The sequence below is a fragment of the Drosophila navojoa genome, chromosome 2 (genome assembly GCF_054131105.1).
Source record: "Drosophila navojoa isolate 15081-1374.11 chromosome 2, UAZ_NAV_1.0, whole genome shotgun sequence".
NCBI lineage: Eukaryota > Metazoa > Arthropoda > Insecta > Diptera > Drosophilidae > Drosophila > Drosophila navojoa.
This window is the reverse complement of record NC_142890.1, coordinates 9,967,772-9,984,027: the sequence shown is the minus strand read 5'-3', so window position 1 is coordinate 9,984,027 and position 16,256 is coordinate 9,967,772. Positions and strand designations below refer to the sequence as shown.

The window sequence follows — 16,256 nt, the reverse complement described above, 5'->3', positions numbered from 1 at the left end:
GCCCATTATTGAATGCTAGGCGCATACGTGGACTCGCAGTTGGAGCAGCAGTTGTGATAAATGAATTTGTTTAGCTGAGTCGCGTCGGTTTTGAGGGCCATTCATGGCAGCGGCATCCAGCTCTTGCTCCCCACTCAGGGGTGAGGGCATCAAAAATTTCGTATTCATATTTTAATTAAATTAACATTTTGGTGAATTACTTAGAGGAATGTGCCACCAAATACGCTTTCAATAGCGAGCTGTGGAGCAATGTGATGCAAGGACTCGGCTCTCTGTACGCAATATCATATTAAAACGCATTTAAGGAATATAAACACACACACACATATATATACATATCTATATATATAAATAGGTATGTTTATACATAGTATATGTATATTTTGACGTACCTTTTGAAGATGCAGCAGACCATGAAACCTACATGGAAATGTATTTAGCTGGTCCAAACAAATCCAAAATTATGAAATTGCATTCGTGCGCGTATGTGTAAATACATTTATGGATATCATCATATAGGTATACACATACATGCATAACAAATATATATGCGTGTATGTGTGTGTGTATATATGTATGTATTCATATTTGTCGAGCATGGTTTGGCTTAAGGCAATGCATTTGATTAATTACTTATGTGGAATGTTATGTGAGCTTAACATAAATTTAATTTGGCTTTAGCCAAGTTTTGGCTATTTTAAATATTCCAAAGTGTAATTCAGGCTTATAACAATGTTTAAGCATAAAACTTTAAACCTAATTCATGGTATAATTCATATAAGCTCAATCCCAATTTATGGATATCATATTGATAGACTTTAAGTTACTCTGTGCTCCTAAAAGATATTAGATATTTCTATAGATGAAAAATATATTAAAAAATTCTAATAATAATTACTATATTTTAATTATTATCATCTAATAAGAAAAACTCATTATCCCAATACTCATTCATCCTCCTAAACTTTTCATAGGGCCTAAATATAGCATCATGCTATGTGGGTGCTCTCATTTCAGTTAACACACTATAATTGTATGCGTCACTCAGAGCGGAATCACTGGAGAGTTGTCGAAAGTCGAGAAATTTGCCAAGACAATGTAAAATTTATTTCGTGCCTTGCCGCAGGCAGTCGACATTGAAAACAGCCAAAAAACATTAACTTGGCTGAGTTTGGCTTGGGTTTGGGTTGGGTTTGGTGAGAATGGCAATGTTTCCACCTGACCATGGGTCGAGGCGAGTTGGGGTGTGCGAGTTGGGGTGTGCGAGTCTTGGCAGTTGTAGCAATTTGAAGTTTACAGGGTCACTGGGGACTCCGACAGACCATAAAGGACTAAAGGACCAGGGCAACAAAAACTTAAAGACAATGCTAGCCGAACACTACAAAAACCTAATCTGCTCAACAACTTACTTTCGTTAGTGACAGTGGGCGTGTATGTGTGTGTGTGTGTATGTGCTCTCAGTATTGTCCTGGGCATTGCTGACTGGCTTCGATTGGAAGACGACAGGCGACAAGTTTGCCAATAAAACCAATGCAGCCGACACACTTAAGTATGAACAAATAACAAACTAAATAAAATGCCAAAGATATCAGCTGGGGGGCAGTTCAGTGGGCGGAGTCGTACAACAGCAACAAGAAGAACAACGAGAACAACAACCGCAACAACAATAACGATTAGAGTGGGGACGAGAACTGGGCTATATGAAAATCAACTTTTGCTTGGCATGCAAAAATTGTTACTTAATTTTTGTTCGTATTTTTTTTTCGTTTTTCGTTTTTTGTTTTTTGTTTTTTGTTTTTGCATGCAGCATCAAAGTTTTTGCTACTTGAAAATGTGAAGCAGATAAAAATAATGGAAAAGTTTTGCTCGCTTTTTGTTCACAGCCAATACGAATATAAAGAGTGCGAGTGCGAGTGCGAGTGGGAGCTGAAGCTGGAGCTGTAGCATTGGGCTTAGATCCTTCCCTGGCTCTGCTAACTGCAGCAGCTGCAGCGACTTAAGGTGCCATCCACCTGCTTAAAGTTTGGCTTTAGCTTATTTAAGCCACAGCTTGCTGTATAAGGGACGCTTCGAGCGTGTGGCTAAGACGACTTGGCAACAAGGCCATTTTATTTATTATTCCCATGAGCTTGACAATTGTGAACGTTGCCTGCGGTTGCGGGACTGGGGGCCAACAACATTGCCGAGATTATTTTGCATTTTAGCATAAGGTGATTGTAAGGGTAATTCATATACAGTGTACCTGAGATGCGTGTGTATAGAGTACCATACAGTGAAACTCTTGAGTCTATCAGCTATACATATGTATACACCAAACAGATTGATTGATGGTAAGAAAGTATCTTCGGAAAGTATCTTATGCACGTGCTAGCATTGTCTTCATTGGGCAAACTCGATATTTGTGCAACGTGAATGCAACGTGCAACGCTGATCAAAGCTGTTCGCGTGGCAGCGAAAAGCGGCGTTTGTAAGCCTGCCACAGCCGGAACAACAAACAGTGCTGAGTGACTGTAAATTCTGACAAATTCCAGCTACGTTAATCCCCTGACGTCCGAACATAAAAAGCAGCCACTGTGAATGCCATTCAATCCGGCTGCAGAGAGACCCAAGCTTGTTTCGTTTCGCTTCTTCTCTTTTTATTTCTTTTTTTTTTTTTTTTGTTTGCAACAATGCAAATGCAATATTCCCGCGCTTACTGTAGCTTGTTTGCTGTGTCTGTGTGTGTGTGTTTGTGTGGGTGTGCGCATCTAATAAGCCTTTAACAATGCGCACACGAGGTGTTAATGCCAGCACTTTGGCTTCAGTTACGTTCGATGCACCGAGGCACTCAAAGTTCGTTGCCTACTTTTGGGAGTTGCACTAACTCAGCAGCTGCCCCGCCCAGCTCTCCACTGCCCCGGCCAGACCAGTTGCCCCTTGGGTGGCAGTCGTGATTTATTTACCGTTGAAATTATCTTGTTTTGCGGTTTGATGCATCGCATTGCCAAAGTAACTTTATTTTGCACTCGAAACCTTTTTGCGCTCTATATAAAAATTTACGTTTCGGCTGCTTGTTTTTCCTTCCTTTTTTTTTAGCTTTAGTTTATTTTTTTTTTTTTAGTTTTTGGCTTTGCTAACTTTTTAACTAACGTCGACTTGAGTGAAAATTGACTCAACGTTGTGCGCGCCGTTGGTTTGTTGGCTGCTCCAGTCGTGGTTGGGGCTTAGGCGTTTCTTTTTTCCTCTCTTGTTTTTTTGTTAGACAATCAATATTTGCGCCTGTGTGTGCGTGGGTGAGCTGCACCGCCACGGCGGTGTGGGGCTGGCAACAACTTAGCCAACTGTTTATCTATCTAGCTACAGTTTTGAAGTTCTTTGCGTGCGGCAAGAGGCAAATCGTAGGCGGCAGGCGGGGCAGGCGGGGCAGCTCAGCTAAGCAGCACACTTTAGCTTAATTGGCAACCGCGCGAATTGTGTACATTTTTAAGTAAGAGTTAATATTGAAGAGCAACTCGGCCGGGTCGAGGCAGTTGCAACTTTTTGGGGCTTAAGCGCAGTGCAATTTGGATAGTTGAACTTTAAGTTATATGCTGCCGGCTAGCCACGGTCACCTTCTCATCCACCTGAGTGCTGGCCAAATAGATGCCTCATCAAAGCTTTTTCGCATTTATTTGTGTTTTGGCGTAGAGCTGGCCAAGTCTACATTTCTGGCCACATACATGGAAATGCAATATCAGAGCCAACCACATATCACAGTGCTGTCACTTCACCCACACACACATTGGTTAACCTGAGGCAAAAGGTTGTGGATCATCGAGCGTCAAGCCTAATTTTTTGTTTTGAATACTAAAAGCTGTCTCAGTGTGTGTGTGTGTTTGTGTGTTTATGCATGTGTGTGGCATTTATGTGTTTTGCTTAAATGGCTTACATAATTATAGCATTATTATCGTGGCCAAGCATTGTTTTGTCTGCCAACATGCAGCCACATTGCGACCAAAGACCGTAAAAACGTAAGCCTGGACGTCCATTAACAAAATATGGTCAACACGAAGTGTTTAATGATCAAAATTGATCTGATATTGATTAAATTTGCAAAGTGCTTAAGATGGCATTATCATTGATATATAAAATGATCTTTTTAATATATTTTTTTCTGCTCATTTATTAACTCAATTTAGAGTAGTTAAAAAAGTAAACATCAGCATATCATATTGGAATTAATTAAGATAATAATAATAAATAGAATAATTTCATTCAACTTTCAAATTCTCGGAGATTGATATTCAGTTAAGTTTACATTTTATTTCATTAACTGTAGTGCCAAAAATTTGTTATTTTGCTGAACTTTGTTAAATTTTTAAAATGTAATAATTTAGCAGTCTTAAAATAAATTAGACTTACTTTATATATACTTTATGTGCTCGCATGCTTACTTAATACAATGCAAAGCTAAGCAAAACTTTTGCTCCCTCTCTCTCACGCTCTCTAGGTAAACTATAAACATGAATAAAGCTTATCTAAAGCTTTTACAACCAAAAAAGTCTTGAACTTATTTTTATCATATATTTTTTTGTAACCTTTTATTTTATAAAGCTAAGCTCTTTAGTTTATATTTTGGTTTTGTAAGCTGTTTGTGGCTGTTTTTAGAAGTAATTTTTTAGTCATGAATTCAAAATGCTTCGTTAAATTTTTGCTCATGCTTATGACTGCATTTGACCATTGTCGGCAGCTGAGCTTAAGCTAAATGCTTTTGTTTGTAATTTATTTGAAAATTGATTATAAATTATGTACCGAAAAAAAGCAAACACGAACAACAATAACAACAACAACAGCAATAACAACAACAAAGGCCGTTGCAGCAACTGCAAATTTTAATTAAAATAAACAGACATGGTTCAGTGACATAAACATATACTATATATATGTACATATACAGTCTATCTCTATCTCGCTCTCACTCCCTCTCTCTGCATAGCTGATTATATTTGGCAAGCAGCTTCCAACTTTTTGGCCATAATTGTAAGCCGAGGCTTTTGTAGTTTGTTTTGCAGTTTTATTTTGTTTTGTTTTATTTAATTTTGTTGATTTTGCTGGGAACAGTGTAGCTGTCATTATAAATTGCATTTATGCCAAACGTATAAGTCCGTTCCAACGTTGGCTTTACGGTACTTTTAATGACGTGACAATGGTACAACACAACGTTCTCGCTTCATTGTTTATTTATGGTTATCTCTGTTGCAAAGGAACGGCGAATCGTTGATTAAATTTAATTATTGATTACGCCTTAGTACAATCTATATAAAATTGAATATTTTAGGATTTATCACTGGATATATACATATATTATCTATATTATTTTTTACTCTGTATTTTGAAGGATTACAGTTGTGATAGAGTAAATAAAAAACTATTTAGGTAATTTTAAATATTCTCATTGAAATTAAAGGGAAAATTACAGCTTATTACTTTCAGAATGTTTTGAAATGTTAGTGACAAACAAGGTTTCTATATTTGGTAAATAAGTCCGTTGTTCTTTAGGCCATACATATAAGTTTATATATTATAACCAGTTTGAGGACCCGCTCTTAGCTAATGATATGCAAAAAGAAACCGGCCCGACTTTCTCTTAATTCAGTCCATTACGCTTTCCATGATGAGGTTTTTTCTTGCAGCCGCCACGCCCCCATGACGAAACAATGACTAGGAAGAAGGTTGGCCAGAAAATGACGCGCAAATGTTGACAGCATTAAATTAAAGCGTCATAAAATGGCGCAAACCACACGCAAAATATATGCATATAAATCAGGAGTCCGCGGCCAGCTCGTGTGCGAGGGTGGGCGAGAGGGTGTGGGAAAGAATAGAAAAAAAAAAAAAAAATGGAACCTCCGAACCTTTGGCTATACAAACTGGCGCTGATTGACGTGAGCCTGACCAGGCAACTACTGCTAATTTGGATGGGGCAGCGGCGACAGCTCCCAAATAACCAAAACAAGCCAAACCAAACGAAACAACACAAAAACAACCACAACAACAACAACAACAAGAGCGTCAGCTACAGCGAAAAAGAAGAAGAACAACAACAAGAACGACAAGAAAAACAACGGAGAACAAAATGTGCAGAAATTTCATCAAAGCGACGTTTTATGGGTAAAACATTTGCATATTTTGATTGGACACGCCCACTTCGGCATTGGGTCTAGTGGGCGAGCAAACAATAAGGCAGTCAATGCCGTTGCCATTGCCGCTTTCGATGCCAATGCCCAAGCAGAAGCCGATGCCGATGCCGATGCCAATGCCAAAGCCAACACCAACGATTTTTGGCCGGTTTTGGCATGCGGCTAACAAACTGCGACGTGCGCTAGGTTCAACAGAAGCAACAACAACAACAACGACTACAAACGGGCCGATAAGCGAGCTAAAGCCTCCAGCTGGTCACTCCCATTGTTTGCCGCCCACTCGCCGGTTGGCTGGTTGGTTTGGCTGGACTTGCGACTGGCCTATCATCCGGCTGACGTGACGTGGCAACGATTTTTACACTTTGCACATTTTTGTGCTCCTGACGCGTCAATTGTTGGTGTTGCCATATACCCTGGAGTTGGATTTAGTATAGGATAGATAAGCAAGGACAAACAAAAGTCAAATGAAATGATGGCAGATTCTGCTTTGACTTCAACAAAAAATACCAAAAAGTAAAAACGAATTTGAAAAAAAAATACCAACATGAGAAATCAAACAATTTGGTTTGCCAGGGCTGCAAAACGACAAAAAGTTTGCCAATCTGAATTGTGCCGAATTTGTGATTTTGATTTTTGTCTGTCGTACAGGGTATTTCGGTAGCTAATAATTGAATAAATCACTCTACGCTGTTGTTGGGCATTGTTAGAACGCGCTTTTTAGTTGAGCCTCAGTTTTTGTGGCACATTTTGGTCGCGTTTACGTTGCGGGCAATAAATCTTCATTTTCGCTATTAAAATGTTGTAATATTTTTTCTGCTTCTCTTTATTTTGGATTTTTTTTCTTTCTTCCTTTTTTCTTAATGCCTTGACGATTGTCCTTGTCGCGGTGCGTTTGGCCGTTTATATAGCCGTACATTTTGAATTTTTAGCGGTCATAAATAAAAATAAAAAAATGGGAGAGTAAAAAATGTGATACGTTGGCAACTAGCACGTTTTATTTTTTGAGGGCGCAGTCTAGATTTGGTGGCTTTAAAGAGGGGATTTATGCCTCTGCGTAAAAGGTAATTGATCTTTAATCTGAAGCTCTGAGTTCTTGCACTTAAAGTTTATGGCATTTTCGCTAGCCAAGGGCCCATTAAATCTTTTGCTGATGTCAGTGCACACGGCCACCCGTTACGTATACGCAACGTGTCAGTTGTACTGAAGTTGAGCTGAAAGTTTTCAACAGCTGCCATTTGGCAATTTGCTAGCTGTGATAATGCCAAGCTGGCAGTTTATTAAATTAAAATATGTCACACAATTGAAAAGCAGCTACATGGCGACTCGCAAATTGTATTGCCAACTGCAAACTGCCAACTATCAACTGGCGAATGCCAACAGCCAACAGCCAACACCCAACACTCTGGCCCCGGTCAGGTGTGTGCCAGGCACCGAATAACTACGCCGGATAACCATGTTAGGTGACAACATTTTTGACGCTTCGGATGATTTTGTGTGCGTGACAAAATATTCCCTTTTGCATGCAACTCATTCAACTCAACGTTGCCAGTGGCTGTAGCCATCCACATAGCCATACGATATTCTGTTACTGCATGCTCTCTTATTATTAAGTCAAATTGTTGTGCCATGCATTTTGGCTGATAAGTATAGATAATCATATTGCTGGCTGTCAAACATGTTCGCTACGTTTCAATAGGACTTTAAAGCAGCAGGCGCACAAATTTAGCAAATTGCTAGAATCACTTTGGTCGAGGCTATAAATCAAACTGTCTAAAATCGCACACACACTGTAAAAGGCATTTGCGATGAAATTAATACGCTACGCCACACACACACAAAGGCACGCACAAATTTATATTTATCCTTTTTATATGCTATAGATGGTATATGCATATTGCCGCTGTGATTAATGCTTAGCGCGCGTACATGGCGTATTCGTAACATTTCGCTTGCTGTCTTTATTAATGGACGCTGATTTTCACATAAAGCTTTGCGTCTACAAGACGAATATGTAAGCATGCATGTGTGTGTGTGAAGTAGAGAAGGTGTAAAGCAGGAGCCATGTTTGCTAGCTCAACGAGCTTGTGTTGTATGCTTGAAGCGGCAGACCAAGCCAGGCCAGGCCTTGCACAGCCAGAGCATTGTTCCAGGGTCATTAAGGTGTAAATTATACTTCTAATTAGCCATTAAGTAGCATCAGCCGCCAGGCAGTAGTCAACGTTTAAGAGCAGATGCCAAGCAGGCAAAGCTGCCTGAGTGATATGTGGGCGAGGGTACGTACGTATATGTGTGCATGTGTGTGTGTGCGTATGTGTATGGGGCTTGGCATAGAACTATGAAAATGCAATAAAACTTAATGAGCTAGCGTAATGTGAAAATAAAAAGTAAATTAAAGCAGCCTTAACTTTGTGCATTATGTTTCACATCGATGAAGAGTATCTGCTCATTATTTGGCCTGATTTGGGTTTCTGTTGCAATCAAATTTCAAAGCGGCCAAAGAAAAACTAACTTCTCCTCTCTTTGTTAAAGCTGCCAGGCGGACAAAAGCAACAAAGCCCCCAACACAAAAATAAAAAAAATATATATATATATATATTGTAAGGAAAAGACAATGCACTCGAGTCAATACCGAATGTGCGAATCCTTTACCTATAATGCTTATATAGAACAGGATGAAAAACAACCATAGGAACAGCAGCAACCAAGCATGTGGGAGTGAAGAGAACATAGCCAGAATGGGAAAAATAGTTTGCAGAAAAACAATAGGAAAAATGAAAAAAGAAAATAGAAAAAAAAAGAACAAACTGAATTCTTGAGAAATAAATAAAGTGAAGAGATGCGAGCGAGCTGCAGCGCCAGACAGACTGTTGAAGCAGAAAATCGAAAATTTATACAAATAATATATTGAGAAAGAGTGAGACAGAGAAAGAGAGAGAGAAAGAGAGAAAGAGAGAGGGACAGATAGAGCGAGAGAGAGAAAGCTAAGAGAGTGCCGGCGACAACGTGGCAAACGCGTTCAGGAAATGTGCAGCGGCTACAAAAGGAGCAGCGCTTTTTCTATTGCCAACGTATGTGAGTTGTGCATGTGTGTGTGTGTGTGTGTGTTTATATGTGTGCTATTGGTCTTCTGGTATGGGTGTTTGCCATTGCTAAATTTGCATTTATTTTCTGAGGGCATGTTCAAATGTGCAACGAACTGTGTTTGAGTAGAAGACAACGCTCGCTCGCCGGGGCAGTAGCTCTTGGAAAAGCATGTGGCAGCAGCTAGCGTCAGGTTCGCCGGCCGGGGCGGCGCCGCTTGCGGGTGCTGGTGGGCGCACATTCGAGTGGTGCAATCAAAGAAGATGCCGCTGCCTGTAGCAGTTAACGCTCATTGCAATACGCTCTCGCTTGCTCTCTAACTCTGTCTCTCTTTGTCTTTGAATGCATGTCCAAACAGCTTAAGACAAATGCACAAGCATGCCGACAAGCACACACACACACACGCTCACTTAGCACACATTGGAACTGACCCTGGAGCAAAACCTGTAACTGAGCTGCATGCAACTGGCTTTGACTCTGCTACTGCTAACATTTTAAAGCATTTTACTTTTGATGGCCAAATTGAATTTGTTCTTCTGCTGAACACTTAACAACAAATCAGGCAGCTTTGCCGACTGCATATGAAAATAGCAGCAAGACGTCATATATAATGCTGAATTTTTTCCTTCCCTTCCTAAAGGATTGCGTCATGTTGCATAATGAGCTGTAAAACAGCAGCAGCAGGAGCAGCAGCTCGACAAGTATTTACGTTTATATCTCGGCGCTCATGGCGTATGAGTGACATGTAATTTGCAGTCGTCAGGAGCACATCTCACCCAGCTCCTCTATTTGTATGCATGTGTGTGTGTGTGTGTGTGTGTGTATGTGGCAACCTTAATTTGACTGCATTTCAAAGCATAATTAATTAGAATCTCAATTGATTCGCAAAACTCAATAAATATAATTTTCATTTACAAGCAAACATTTCTCTTAAATTCAATTTTCAGCACATAATTTTGACAGCCTCCTGAGTGTGTATTGAATTTGAACACCTTCTGTCGACAGCCGCTCAAAGTATGCAAATAAAAACTGTACATACATATATTGCGCAGAGTTTGTTCTTCTTGGTTAACCCAAAAGTTATACTCCAGGCAGACCGTAAAACCCTGAGCCGAGCTATGTGCCTTACTTTTAGCCCGTGGCCCGTTACCCATTTGCCCATTTGCCCATTTGTCCGTTGTCCGTATCCGGGCACGCGTTTCACAGCTAATAATAAATGACCCGGGGTTGTCGTCGGCAGCGTTTTTCAACTGAGCACGTACGCATAAATTTCAACGCGATGCGTCAAGTGAGGACCTAAAACACGTGTAAGCCAAACGCTATGTATATATGCCACATGTAAGTTTGGCCTTTTTTCAATACCCTCCACACAATGCTGAGCAAGAGGGTATACTATGTGGGCGGAGCTTAGAGCTGCAAAGGAAGCCGCAAGAGAACAATAAAAGACCGTCCAGATAGGAAAATAAAAGAAGTCAAGTTATCCATGACGATCTATGGATCATCAGGGCTGCATCATACCCTGCAATAATTGTTATCGAGTCCTACTTACTATATCAAATAATATAGAGTATATTGTAGTTGATCATTTGGAATTTATTTCAAGCTTACTTCCTGTCGAAGGTGCAGGAGTGGGTGGATGGCAACGTCAGGCTCCATTTTAGGCATATACCTTTTGCAACGGCAAGCTCTTGAAGTACCTTATCCCTTAAGCATAATGACCGGCAATTACGGCCGGAGAGCTGACTGCGCAGCTGACTCGGCTTACGGCCTAGTAAGCATATGTCTGTAAAGTTATGTGCCAAGTGTAACATATTCTAAATAATTGATGAGTGAGCCCGAGCCGGGCAGCCAGTCGACAGTCGACAGACGACACCGGACAGGGGACAGGGGACAGGGGACAGACCGTCAGTTAGGCAGTTACTCAGTTAGTCAGTTAGTCAGTTGGCTGTCAACTTTAGAGCATTTGCATAAAAAAGACTTTGACTGCAGCCCATCAATTAGACGCCATCGCCGTCGCCGTCAGTTGGAAATTCCTTTGCCTGGGCAGGAGCTCAGCTTGGCCAGCCTTGCCCTTGCCCGGCGCACATATTGCAAACACTCCAATTTCCGGCTGTCTCGACAACAGGCTGCACTTTGTCGAGGGCCTTCTTTGCCATTGGCAGCTGTGGCAACTTTAATCAACGTAAATTAATTATCTATAACCTTCGTTACATACTTCTTTGGCAGCTTCCGCCCATTCAGTCCTTATCACAGTCATCCAGTCGCACATTGATGATCACATTTCCCATTTTTTATTTCAAACATTTCGTCTGGCTGTCACGGGATAATGTCGTGAACGGCCACCGTACGCCAATTAGCATCATCTGCAATGATTTCATTCCATTTCCTGTTTGATATTTATAGGTTTTGCCTCAATCTTTGGCATTGCGACTCACACATTTGATTTCACTTCCCTTTCTGCTTTGAGGACTGCTGAACACCTGTTGAGTGCAATCCATTTGCTGAATGACTACCACTAGCTGATATGCCCTGAGAACAGAGCGTTGCTTTATGTAAATTTAGTTGATCTAAGATTCGTGTCTAATTTGAATTGTTTTGCATTCGACATGGTTAGCGAATGGAAATTTAGTGAAACGCTTTCTGTTTTGCAATCAGTAGAACTAGAGATGCAACAGCATAAGGACAGATTTGTGATTCTGTTAGCAGTGATCAGTGTGCAATTGGCCGCTGGGAGATGGGTGAGCACGTTCTATGAGAAGTATCATCGCCCAACATATTACAATACGGCGCACAACAGCTCGAAGCACGTTGACTATAATGCAACAGCATTGTTTTTACGTGATTACAATCCGAGCATAAAAAAAACTTTGCCACCATTTGATCCCAGCACCCACCGGAGCTTCTACGTGAACGTTCTGTACAAAGGTTCGGTGATTTGCGCCGGAGCTCTCATCTCACGCCGAATGATCATCACATCCTCTCGTTGCTTTCTGGCCAACGAGCTGGAGCCGTCGCACGAATTCAAGGCTAAGGATATGAGTATAGAGACTGGCAATCACTTCGGACAACAAGCGCGAGTTGTCTATCCCGTGAAGGCATTCTTTTTGCCCGCCGGAAAGTTTAAGCATGAGGATGTCCATAAGATAGCACTGCTGGCATTGCACACGAAATTGCAAAAGGGAACGTATCGCTATATTGAACTGTACCGAAGAGTGCTAAAGCCGAAAATGCAAGTGCTTGTATCCTATGTAGATTCCTACACTCGCGATATAACTCTGCTGAGTACCAAGGTGATCAGCCAAAAGCAATGCCAGAAGGCCTTCCGTGAAATTGGCAAAAGAAAAATTCCCTTTTACGATGATCTAGTTTGCGTGAAGAGCAAGAAGCACGGCTGCAGTGCACGCCCTGGTGATCCGCTGATCGTTTTCAAAAAGCTGGCTGGCATCAATATCTATGGCGAGAACTGTGATGAGTTGGAGGGAAATCTGGCAGCCGATGTCTACTATACCATGCGTTACGCGGTGCCATTTATACAGCGCGCTACCGATATGCTTAGAGCCTTCACGGGCACGGGCCCGTATGCGAAAGGATACACAACAAAACGATATAAACTGTATGCGGACACAACTCCAGACTCTGGGCTCAATGGGAGCGTAATTACTGAATCAACAACATTGCAGTCTGAAGTCGACATCCTTGGAGAAAGTGAGGAAACTACATTAGATACAAGTTCGGAGAAAACTGAAGCGTGGACTGAAACTGAAATAGAACCAACAGAGGAATCTACAACACCGGTGGCAAGTGAACCAGTGACGGATTCTACAAATTAGACACGGCAGCTACAACAGAGGCAGCACAAACAGGCGGAGCTATAAGACCAGCAGCAAAGGTATAGGCTCAGTTAACATCGTCTACCGATAACACAGGATTCAAAGGAAGTTTCTGTCATATCTTTTGTACTAAAGCAAAATGATTCAAAATAAAAACATATTAAATATATAAAATTAATATATATTTACTTACGATCCATTTTCAAAAATCTTTCTCGTCCAATCTATAAACAGGTCACCGATACGGCTATCAATCTATTTACTTTTATTAGACCGAGAAATCGACGCTAGTTAGTACGGCTGCAGATTGTGTAACAAATTGTTTTGAGACCTTGGCGGGACTCAGATGTACACTGATTGCATCTCAGACAGTAAGAAGAGAGCTTTCAACAATGACAACGCTATTATCGCTATCGATTCTCCTTGCCGTAGCGTTGAGCAGCGAAGGGGCCAAATATCACTATCATCGATATATGCTGTCCGATTACAGGCCACAGCATAGGCACGGCTTACAAAGGGACTACAAACCAGTGACGCGGTATCCCCACTTTGCGACAGAGACCACAGCTGCACCCGGCGAACTGACGGTGAATGTAAAGCCGAATGGAAGCCGACCGAAAACCAACAACACAGTGAACGTGGACAAACTAATGATGCGCGTCATTGACGGCCGGAAGAAATATTGCATGGGAATACCAAAATCCAGCCGCGTTTTGGTAATGACTACCAGTTGCGCCCTAAACCTAGTTTCAGGTCCAACAACTATACGAACCTCAGAGGGCAAGACGATTGCAGTAAATATCACAGCTGTAACAAACTATTTTATGTATTCGCTAACTGAAATCCACGTGGACCAGCCTCTGATAAATGATACCGAAATACCCGCCACCTGCACCAACCGGCTGCAGCCTGAAAATATCGCACAGGTGTCCGTATATGGGCGTCAGGGGGTGATCAATGAATTGGTCAAAGTAAAGCCCCATAAATATTGTCGCGCTCTGGTAAATGAGACTTTCGACTATAGAGATACTACTTTAGTTTGCGTTGAAAATTCGAAAGAGTTTAGATCCACTGGCTGTTCGGGAAACTACGGTTCTCCACTCGTTTTCAATAATCAAATATGTGGCATGAACATAATGGGTCGTAGGTGCCTCCCAGGCGGGGCGTTCGATCTGTACGCCCTCGTTCTGGATGAGACGGCATACGAAAGGAGAATGCTAGCTAGAATCATCGAATCCCAGGTGGAAGACAAAATTTTGTGAGCTCGTCGATATTAAATCTGTTTTGTATGACATTTTGTACACCTTTATCCAGATGAAAATAAATTTAATTGGAATGTGTCATTCTCATATTCTATATTTTTGGGAGTGTTCGAAAATAAGTAAAACGCAGCCTATGCTACGGCGTAGTAATGGCTGCAATAAATCGATTTGATGCAACTTGTTACGCCTTATCAAATGAATAGTTCCAGAGTTCATAAACTGTAGCAAAATATATGAGACACAGGTGTGAGCTAAGCAAAGTGGAAATAGACGTCGATGCCTCTGGTGCCTCTGTCGCTGCTCGCTACTTGGAATGCTATCGAAAATCATACGACTATCCCTAGTGCTGATGCTTGTCGGCCAGCAGAGTGAGTTGAGGGCTGATGATTTGCCGGCGGAGGATAAAGCACGCTATAAAGCGATTAAAATGAAGTATAAATGGAACGATTGGAGACCCCACTTTGGTTACAATCCTGCCCATTGGTCCATCAACCATCGTCGCAGTCGGCCTTCTAGAACTAAGCGGACCGATTTGCGAAAGTACATGGTGACTCTTAGGTACAATGATAAGGTCTTCTGCTCCGGAATCGTGGTCAACAACCAGACAGTTCTCACAGTCAAGAGCTGTCTGCTCAACAAGCAGCTACCCAAGATCTATTTGTACTTCAGCGATGGCACCGCCCAAATAGCGTCTACTGTCTCGAATTCCACAGATTATACGATCTCGAGTGGTGCGCATCTGTTGGCCCTTTTGAATCTGCCAAAGGCGCTGGGCCAAGAGTTTAAGACTCCGCCTCCCATTTGCATGGAACCCGTGAAACCCAAGGACAAAGTTGTGCAATTAAGTTGGGATAGGACCTATTCCAGGGCGTTAAAGAAATTCGTGCCTCAAGTGCCAGTCGATCAATGCCAGGAGCTCAATAACGATCCCAATGGTACGAAGGTGATAGCCCCCGCCATGAACTGCGTGGAGAATACCCAGCACACAGATAAATGCGAGGAAACCTTTGGACTACCCTACGCGTGGAAAGGCGCCTTCTGCGGCATGAACATAATGGGTCACAATTGTCCCACAGCATCGACCGCCGATGTCTATGTGAGGCTGCTGAGAGAGAAGAGGCTCGTGAGAAACATTCTCCGAACAGTTGCCGCCTCGAATCTGGACGAGCAGATTATTTAAGCAGCGACTTCAAGTATGATGAGAAAGAGAAAAGAAAACTTTGAATGCTATTCGAAATATTTAAATAAATATATCAAGTGTAACTGTGCAATTAAATTAATGACAAATTTCCGCTGTCAAATGGTTGTCAGTTGGCTAAAATGTAAATACTGAGATACTCACATTTGCTGGTTTCACGAATCATGTCACATCCATTCAATGGACCATCTGTCTGTCTGTGTCTGTCTGGCTGTGTCTGTGTCTGTGCTCGCTCACGGTGTTTGTTTCATCAACAAAAAACTTTGTAAACTCAGAAATGAAGTGGCAGCCGCCTCCCAAGCCCAACAGACAGACAAGGACTACGCCGGGGCGGATGGCAAAAGAAAGCTTTTGTATTGCAGCGATAATGTCATCAACTAAAGTACTCCGCCGGGCATAGTGAAAAGTTCTAGTCAATCGAAATAAAGCACATAATGCTGTGAAACAGACGGCGCTGACTGCCGGTAAATGGAATGGCACATGAAAACTGTGTAAACATCATTAAAATGTTTCTCTCTTTTATGCCAACTGCAAATGGGAAATCATTCAAATTATACGATTTCTTTTTCTTTTATTTTCCTCTACTCTCGTATTTTACAGTTCGTTTTGTCAGTTTGCTACAGAGAACTCGAAATGAAATTTTAGAGCATTAATGCTTGACATCAAATCAAATATTTGGAGCTGCAGCGCTGCCTGGGCCAACTGAATTGTATTTGTGCAAATATTTTAG

The 16,256-nt window shown here is 41.6% G+C and overlaps 3 protein-coding genes across 4 annotated transcripts in view; all 3 read left to right on the top strand.

Moving 5' to 3' along the window:
• Window positions 1-7,549: 7,549 nt before the first annotated feature.
• Stat92E (Signal transducer and transcription activator Stat92E) overlaps window positions 7,550-16,256 on the top strand; it is a 148,778-nt gene continuing 140,071 nt past the window's right edge. For both annotated transcript variants that reach the window (XM_018104061.2, XM_089265284.1), the window contains exon 1: window positions 7,550-7,566. The gene's annotated coding sequence lies outside the window, so the exon portion shown is untranslated. The remainder of the gene's footprint in view (window positions 7,567-16,256) is intronic.
• Window positions 11,874-13,246, top strand: aqrs (aquarius). Its single transcript, XM_030382613.2, has one exon. The coding sequence runs from the start codon at window positions 11,903-11,905 to the stop codon at window positions 13,064-13,066; it is 1,164 nt and encodes a 387-aa protein (XP_030238473.1). The 5' UTR covers window positions 11,874-11,902; the 3' UTR covers window positions 13,067-13,246.
• Window positions 13,432-15,655, top strand: LOC115561956 (uncharacterized). Its single transcript, XM_030382611.2, has 2 exons — window positions 13,432-14,325; window positions 14,585-15,655. Exons 1-2 carry the CDS (start codon window positions 13,459-13,461, stop codon window positions 15,506-15,508), a joined length of 1,791 nt encoding a protein of 596 aa, XP_030238471.2. The 5' UTR covers window positions 13,432-13,458; the 3' UTR covers window positions 15,509-15,655.

What these genes read in the sequence shown, in the direction of transcription:
- aqrs (XM_030382613.2), top strand. Translation starts at nt 11,903, where the DNA reads ATGCAACAGCATAAGGACAGATTTGTGATTCTGTTAGCAGTGATCAGT.
- LOC115561956 (XM_030382611.2), top strand. Translation starts at nt 13,459, where the DNA reads ATGACAACGCTATTATCGCTATCGATTCTCCTTGCCGTAGCGTTGAGC. An exon ending in AGGTGGAAGACAAAATTTTG is followed by an intron (nt 14,326 to 14,584) that starts TGAGCTCGTCGA and finishes GTGTGAGCTAAG; the next exon opens with CAAAGTGGAAATAGACGTCG.